We start from the raw sequence: 9096 nt of genomic DNA, 5'->3' as shown, positions 1-9096 counted from the left end.
TTGCGGGAAATTCAAAACTTTTACACATAGAAAGGGAAACAACTCTTACAAATAATATAAACACTGCATTCATCTTTATTCTTTATTCTTTAGATAAACTGTGCAAAATGATTGACTATCATTATTTATTTAAAAAAACGAATGGAGACTCAGACAATGCACAATATCTTGTACCTTTTAACACATCAGGCACAGAGCATCAGCCCCACTCCCCCATTTTTCGAAACTGAAATTAGTACTTTATATAATAACTATAGATATTAAAACCAAAGTGTTGTACAAAAATTGCATTGGATTTAACTTGATAGTATTCTTTAAAATAAATACAAAAATGAATTGAAATCATTGAAAGGAATATCTTTATAGTAATATTTTTCACATAAATTAAATACATGTATATCAGTGCATTTAGGCTTGTAGCACAGATTTATGCTACATTTTTGTATATGCATCGTACTGAAAGAGACATTTAATATTTATTCTCAATTAATTCTTTACCAAAATTTTAAATATGTTTGATTATAGACAATATCTAAAACATATATATATATATACTGATATCTTGTTCCTTCCATCGACACTGAACGCGAGTAGAAGAGACTAGCCGTGTGTTTGTGGTCCCCGTATATAATTTGGGTAAAAATTCCACAAATGATACATTTCAGAATTATGATGGATACGTTTAATTTGAAACCACTATAACCTGGGACTCCCTAAACATTACGCCAGCTATAACTGAAATAAACCAATAAAATGTTAATTTATTTCAAGCTTTTAATTTTTCATGTTGGAAGTAGCGATCATTGCAGAAAATAATACATAATCTATCAAAGGTTTTCTCTCGAACTTTTATTTACCGATTTAAAAAAAACCTAATAAAATGATGGAGAAACATTTTGAGACAGAATACATAATTATTTCATTGACTCGTGCACAGTTTAAACAAAATACCAGTGCAATTTTAAAAAAAGACAAAAATAGGAATATATGAATAATTCCATAATTTAAAATATAACGATAAAGATGTATGGTCCAATTTATAAATGAATTCTTACAAAGAATTAAAAAACAACCAAGGATATTTTTCGTTTTCTTCAAAACATTAAACTAAACTAAGCTAAATTACTAAATTAACAGTTTTAATAATAATGGAATGTTTTTTTTATAGAGGCCGGTCTATAAAAAATATAACTCCATACGTAAATACCGGTATATGAATTAATTAGATAACACTTAGTACTATTTTATAATTTATGCCTCGAGTTTTTCGGAATTCCTACGGCATACAATCTTGCTACTAGTATTTCTATGACGTCATAGTATTGTTGACGTCACAAAGATTCTTGAAGCACGGTTGTTAGTGTGGAGAAAAAAGTCTACTGTGACACTCAAAAGCTCAAAGATCTAACTTGAATAGAAAAACAGTTCTTAGAGTTTATACGATAGTGCAAAAAATCGAAATCATTGTTAGTTTCAATTAATTTCTAACGATGATTTTGCGTCAACGGTAAGCTTGGTAATAATATCTGGTTTTATTTTTCACACTCTATGAATTAATTCACTGATAAATGTTATCAATCTTAATATCTTTTTTTTCCACAGTCTACCCACCATCCATGAGGATAAGGTGTTTGAAAAAATCCCTGTGGCCGGCCAGTACAGAATCATTAAAGGTAGGATATGCATAGTTTTACAATATGATTGTGAAATATTTATTTTCAGTCTGAGATAAGAGTTATGTTTTTTTAAAGTTTTATTTCTTTTTAAATTAAGGAATAAAAAAAGGCGGAAGCCGAAGACCAGCAAGTGCTGCTAAGAATCGAAGGATAATCCAGAGTTCCAGGTTCTCTCTCTCTCTCTCTCTCTCTCTCTCTCTCTCTCTCTCTCTCTCTCTCTCTCTCTCTCTCTGTGTCTCTCTCTCTGTGTGTGTGTGTGTGTGTGTGTGTGTCTCTCTCTCTCTCTCTCTCTCTCTCTCTCTCTCTCTCTCTCTCTCTCTCTCTCTCTCTCTCTCTCTCTCCACTTAAAAGTGAAGGACTCAAACAACCACATTTCTATGAGATGTAATGCAATCTATTTATTATCCTCCTCATCTAAAGGTTATGTACTCTCTTAAAGTAGAAGCTTTAATAGTTTTTCTAACTGAAATCTTACATAATCCATAGTTATTATATTTCAGCCGTCCAAATATTGAAGATTTCTACAGAAAAAGTGCGGAACTAGCCAATAAGAGTAACGCCGCTGGTTTAGGTACTGACAAATAAACGTTCACAAAATTAAGTTGGGTCAAATTTCGTTTGTTTAAACGCATTTATTCTTTTTTTTAAGAATTCATTTTTAGATACGTGTAATTTGATGTACTGCAAAATTTTGCGATTTCATGTATATACATGTATTATCTAACATCTTTGACCCCTGAAGTTTGTTTTAGAAAGTTGTTTATTTAAAAATTGAGAAGCACAAAGGTAAGAAGTTTATATTTGTTGTTCAGATCCTTCGGGTTATTATCATTTGATTTTGATATTTTACACATGGAATAAAATAGAATAAAATAAGTGGGATGCATGCATAAAACAAGAGGCATGATTTCCCATTTCACGAGTTTTTCCTAACACTTTCAATGATAATTGTAGGGTCTAGTTTGCCCTGTAAGGTCAAGACGAGTTTCCCATCGAAAGGAGGGAATGCCCCCGTGAAAGGGAAATCCGAAGATGTTACTCCGAAACCCGAAGGCGGACGAAATGACCAACAATTAGGGTAGGGAGAGTGCAACTTGATACTTATGTATTAAACCAATCTGATTAAAATCAGCCGTTCTGATACGCTACCGCTCTCGAGAACGGAAGCATATTAGAATGGCTGATTTTAAAGCTAATATGAATTCATAAATAGCCTAGACATTATTTCCCTTTTATCTCCGACTTCCGCCATATAAGTTGTCGATTTCTATTAATAACATTAAATTGTAAGCTCTGGATGTCGCTTAAAACTTGACAGATGTTTAGGCTCACCATTGCATTAGAAATACATTGGTTAAGTATGGTTAACATTAAAAATGGGAAAATAAATTTTAAAAAGAAAACCGTAACCATGCCTTTTTTCATTTGTATTTTGCCAGTTAACACATCCTCTGTTTTAAGTGTTTAATTTTTTCAATTCATCTATATTTTTAAAGAGCCCAGAAAAACCTCGCCGTTGTGAAACCTATCATCGATGTCGATGATCAGAAGGACAACCACCAGGCTCAGGTTGACACACCCACTCTGCGCTTTGCAACAGATATTGCAAAGGACGAAATGACAGATGCAGAACACAAGATCAAACTTCAACAGCAATATCAGGCGAACATGGCCGCATTTGCTGAGAAAGAAATGAAGAAAGAAAAATCAAAGGAAAAAGAATCTGCAATTGAACTGGTTTCAAAAGAGGAAGAAAACGAAGTTGTGGCAGTTACCTTGGAGGAAATCAACCATAAGAATGATAAACAGGAGCCGGAACCTTTGTCAAAGAAAGGAGTCCAGATCCAGCTAGATGAAGAAAAGAAAGATACCATCGCAAAGGAGGTCGTATATAAAATAATTGGATTTGGGTCTGTTGACCATGTATCCAGACATCGCAAGGAGAGCTGTACCGACGCCAAGAGGACCCAGACCCAATGCACTCCTCCATATGTGAAGAGCACTGATCGTCCTGGATCATCGCAATCAATTTTGAAAGAGCTTCAGCTGGAGCGAGGGCTCCTTTCTTTCAAACCAGTTGCCTCCAAACACGTGCTAAGCGCTGAGAAGAAAGAACATTCCAAAATTAAAGCAGCTTCTTCTCAGAAACAAACTTCCGGTCTGCCTCTACAACAACAGCAAAATGCATGCAAACTCCCAAATATTCGGCCGGGACCAAAGAAAGTGTCTTGGGCGGCGGATCCGCGCCAAAATTGCATGGTAAAACCTTTGCCTCGCGGGGAAGACAGAACTGGTCAGCATACTATCAAAACCACGCCGAGAAATCCTCCAACACCCAAAGCCTTCTTAACAACCCTTCCAAATAGCACAGCCCAAATTAAAAGATATTTCCACGCCCCGTCCCAAATTTCAAACAGCAAGCTTCCAAAACGTTAAAACAAATAAACGACCATCATTTTCCAGAACTACATCAAACAGAGTACAAAAATGCTTTGGAAAAAAACCTACCCATATGTTAAATGTGATATTCGGTGCCTCGGAGAAAAATTAGGCCAGAGATGCCTTGGATTTTAGTGGAAGTCCAACAACAAAATGTGTAACAGTTGTAACATGTAAATATGACGATATTGTTGTGCGATAAGATAATAGGTACACGAAGTGGTACTTAAGGGAAATGCTAACCAAACACTCGTAGAGCGCACGTGGGAGGATTACTTTCACATGGAAGAGGTTCACTCATGGTCTGGATTGAATGAACTTAAAGTTAACAGTGAACAGCAATCGCTTCGCTCTTACAAGAATTAGAGAGCAAAAGTGATTCGTCATAGAGAAGATTTTCGAAGAATTCAGAGCACTGATGAACCAGTGAAAAACAATGGAATCTAAATGCTTTGAAATGTCAATACGCTGTGAAAAAATATCATGTTATAATATTTGTTTGCAAAGATAAACAGCAAAAGCAGCTATTTTATTAAGAGCTGTACATTAAGTAAAGATAAATAAATGAATTATGCAAATGATATAATTTTGTTACAATTGTGTTGTATTTTATTAATGAATTTTTATCTTTTAAAAATCTTGCCTTTTAGTTACTAAATAACACAGAAGCCCATACATTCAAATGTTACGATCTATAGAGTTCCTATATTGATTTAGACTAGACAACATTGAGATGGTGACAATCTTAAAGAACACCGCTTAAATAATGAATAATAAGATGAAAAGCATTTAGGCTAACTTTGCTTTGACCTTGACCTATGGTGACTTGGTTCAAAGTCTCTGCACACCATTTACCAAAAAGCTATGTTTATGTGAAGTATGAGTCAAATAGGACTTAGTTGAGAGAACGTAACTATGCTCTTAAAAAGATTTTTGTGTGATCTGATATGACCTTGATACTTGATATTTGACCAAAGAGAGAGAGAACATGCTCTGGACAAGAGATCTCGGATGGACAGACGGACGGACGTAAGAGAGGACAAATAGACTGATCACTACAGGCCCAGTATAGGGCGTCCGCGGAGCATTTCTTAAATACATGTATAACCTAGGTTCTCCTCAGTGTTCTTCAGATATGACTTGGGAGAAAAGTAAAAAAGACATCTATTAAAGATCTAGACCATCTTAAGATCAATTTTTATTAAGGATTATCTACGTGTATCACTGTTTAGACTATGTTTATTCAACATCATGATAAAACGATAAAAAGTTTCAATTAAGTTTGCGGGCATGGGCTGCGTTTTTACAAAAGAACTTACGACTTACGACCAAATTAATGAATGCTAATTAATCACCAACTAATAAAAGATTTATTATTATGGCTGAAAAATATAATAATGGAAATTGAAGTATTTGTAAACAAATGGTTTTATGTCAATTTTGTTCTTTAAAGATCATTTTACGAGGTTGTAAATATTTACGACTTTGTTGTAAGTTCTTTTGTAAAATGCAGCCATGAACCTTTGTAAAAAACTCAAAATATTTTATCCCTGAGCCACAGAAGTTTATTGTGCATTTGGTTAAAAATTAAAGCGATTCCTGGTACTTAAGTACACCAATTCCTTCATGAAAAGACATTCAGTGTTACATGTATGTAGTACTATAAATACATGATATGTAAACGACATGATCGTTTGGCCGAACGCAGATTTTTATGGTTTGAAACGAAAACAGTAGGATCCGCCTTCCTACTCAAATCAGAATTTAAACTGAACGTCACATGCTTAGTGTACATTATGACGTTACGTTTCATACGTAAAACGTAAAAGCTGTGTCTTAGGAAAACCCGAAGAAAGGTACGCGATTCCAAGAACTTTTTATATATTATTTCAATCCTTTTCAATTTCGGAAGTTGATAAATTTTGTATTTATACTTTTTTCAGTGTCTAAAAGATCTGTGCCTTGATGTTAATTCTGTTTTTAAATTTGATAAGACATACATGAAATTAGTCTTATCTCACTGTGTAAACTAATCTGGTTTGCATAGTCAATTTTTTTTAATTCAAATTACTTTCCAGTGAAAACTTGGAAAGATTTTATTAGAGTTGATGAACAATAAACATAGAAAAGCGTCAGTCATTTAATGAATGAATTAACTTTGCCGAACAAAATGATGGCTAATATGGCGGCTCCCGTGAGTTGGAAGAATTTTTTTTTAGCCCTTAGTACCCTTTTTTCAGCTTCTATTTTTCCACTGATTTTCATAAATACATGTATACGTGCTGTTAAGCCTCTCGCTGCGCTTGGTATTACAGGAAAAGGAATTATTTTCATCTTTGCGACCCCACCCCAATCAGTAAAACGAAATCGCGGATTATAAAGCGTAAATTGCCCCAACCCAGGTTATACGAGTATAACTTGGGTAGACATTGAGTTCATTTCATTTCTTAAATAGTTTAGCATATAAATATTTTCAATATGAATAAAGCTGGGTCCTGTGTCTTCAAATTCCCCACAAGATTACAGCAATATTGAAAAAAATTGATTTCAATAATTCACTACTTACAAAACACATATTATGTAATTGTGCACAAATAGCTAAGACCAAGATATCGTGTTAATTTTAAAAAATACACTAGACAAATTCACAATTAGTTTTGATTGATCTAGACATCGTGTAAATGTTTAATCACACCTAATCAAACAATCGCCTTGTGGCAATCGGGCCCCTAAATATGAATTCTAAATTTTGAATTGCGAACTGCGTTCTAGATAGAAAGCAGTTCACTATTCAATTGCAAATAAGGCAATCGGGCCCCAAATATGAATTCTAAATTTTGAATTGCGAACGCATTGAATTTGGGGCCCGATTGCAATTGAATAGTGAACTGCGTTCTATCTAGAACGCAGTTAGCAATTCAAAATTTAGAATTCATGTTTGGGGCCCGATTGCCTTATATGCAATTGAATAGTGAACTGTGTTCTATCTAGAACGCAGTTCGCAATTCAAAATTTAGAATTCATATTTGGCACCCGATTGCCTTATATGCAATTGAATAGTGAACTGCGTTCTATCTAGAATGCAGTTCGCAATTCAAAATTTAGAATTCATATTTAGGGGCCCGATTGCCTTATATGCAATTGAATAGTGAACTGCGTTCTATCTAGAACGCAGTTCGCAAATCAAAATTAAGAATTCATATTTGGGGCCCGATTGCAATCGAATAGTGAACTGCGTAACGCAGTTTGCAATTCAAAATTTAGAATTCATATTTGGGGCCCCGATTGCCTTATATGCAATTGAATAGTGAACTGCGTTCTATCTAGAACGCAGTTCGCAATTCAAAATTTAGAATTCATATTTGGGGCCCGATTGCAATTGAATAGTGAACTGCGTTCTATCTAGAACGCAGTTCGCAATTCAAAATTTAGAATTCATATTTGGGGCCCGATTGCCTTATATGTAATTGAATAGTGAACTGCGTTCTATCTAGAACGTAGTTCGCAAATCAAAATTTAGAATTCATATTTGGGGCCCGATTGCCTTATATGCAATTGAATAGTGAACTGCGTTCTATGTAGAACGCAGTTCGCAATTCCAAATTTAGAATTCATATTTGGCGCCCGATTGCCTTATATGCAAGTGAATAGTGAACTGCGTTCTATCTAGAACGCAGTTCGCAATTCAAAATTTAGAATTCATATTTGGGGTCCGATTGCAATTGAATAGTGAACTGCGTTCTCTCTAGAACGCAGTTCGCAATTCAAAATTTAGAATTCATATTTGGGGCCCGATTGCAGTTGAATAGTGAACTGCGTTCTATGTAGAACGCAGTTCGCAATTCAAAATTTAGAATTCATATTTTGGGCCCGATTGCCTTGTATGCAATTGAATAGTGAACTGCGTTCTATCTAGAACGCAGTTCGCAATTCAAAATTTAGAATTCATATTTGGGGTTCGAAATTTTCAGGGGCATCTACTTGTGGTATTTCACTTCCACTGTGAAAATTTGGTGAGGTGGTCTTCTCTTCTTTTTGAGGTTTGGGCTACCATGCAAATGTAATGCATTTTCCCGAAAGTGTGGTATTTGAAGATGTATAGAATATAAGTAGATGGAAGATTAGTATTTTTTAATGAAGAAAAAAAACAACAAAGAAATCAAAAGCAGGGAAAGTGCTCCATGTTTATTTTACACATATGTTTCCGCGGAATATCTCTCCTTTTTCCAAAGAATGATTCCTTAATTCATATTTTATTTTCAATTTCTACACTTGAAAGCAACATTTTAAAACCATTATTTTTTCATGTAGCACATGTTATGTATTACTTCGCGGCGCAGCGGTTTTCGGTTATGTTATTCCTTGCTTGTCTCTTAAATAAGAATTAAATTACTCTAAGTAAACAATCAAAAAAGTTATTTTGATACGGAATAAATTCTCAATTCATAGATATAGAAGGAGTCGTCGACACAGATCTTAACTTAAAAATAATGACACAGGCAATTTCAATTTTGTTGCGTTGTGCATTTTAAATTATATTAATCTAAATATCAATTATAATAATTTTTATGCAATTTATTTGCAAATTCTATTTTACGATATGAAAATCAAATACGTGTTTATTTCCGGTAATACATAAAAGAAAATTATGCCTATTACTTGAGTCTTTGAGTCTACTGAAGATCGGATTTTTAATATTTTAATATTTATGTGTTTCACTATTGCAGCGTGTGCTGAAAAATCAGTTAATTTTGCTGAGCAACAAAATCAAAATTCAATTATAGACCCTTTTATAGGTAAATATCATTCTTAAATAACCAGAGCATTACATCTCTTTTATCATAACTTTAATTATTTTGATTTATCTTTCAATTTTTTTGATATTCCATTTTTCAAAAGTACATGTAAACTGTTTACTTATAGTTTATGAAATGGGCATTCCGACGGAAACTTTAATGGAGCCCGGTCCCAGTGAGACCCT

General features: G+C 34.0%; 1 protein-coding gene across 1 annotated transcript; it reads left to right on the top strand.

Annotated features, from left to right (window-relative positions):
* The first annotated feature begins 1340 nt into the window (after positions 1-1340).
* On the top strand, positions 1341-4164 carry LOC117681501 (DNA ligase 1). The gene is made up of 6 exons (XM_034446343.2): positions 1341-1507; positions 1603-1673; positions 1774-1843; positions 2177-2247; positions 2631-2754; positions 3173-4164. Exons 1-6 carry the CDS (start codon positions 1491-1493, stop codon positions 4110-4112), a joined length of 1293 nt encoding a protein of 430 aa, XP_034302234.2. The 5' UTR covers positions 1341-1490; the 3' UTR covers positions 4113-4164.
* Positions 4165-9096: the final 4932 nt, after the last annotated feature.

This window comes from Magallana gigas, chromosome 2 (assembly GCF_963853765.1).
Source record: "Magallana gigas chromosome 2, xbMagGiga1.1, whole genome shotgun sequence".
Lineage (NCBI taxonomy): Eukaryota > Metazoa > Mollusca > Bivalvia > Ostreida > Ostreidae > Magallana > Magallana gigas.
The sequence above is the reverse complement of the archived record's forward strand: the minus strand, read 5'-3'. Positions and strand labels throughout refer to the sequence as shown.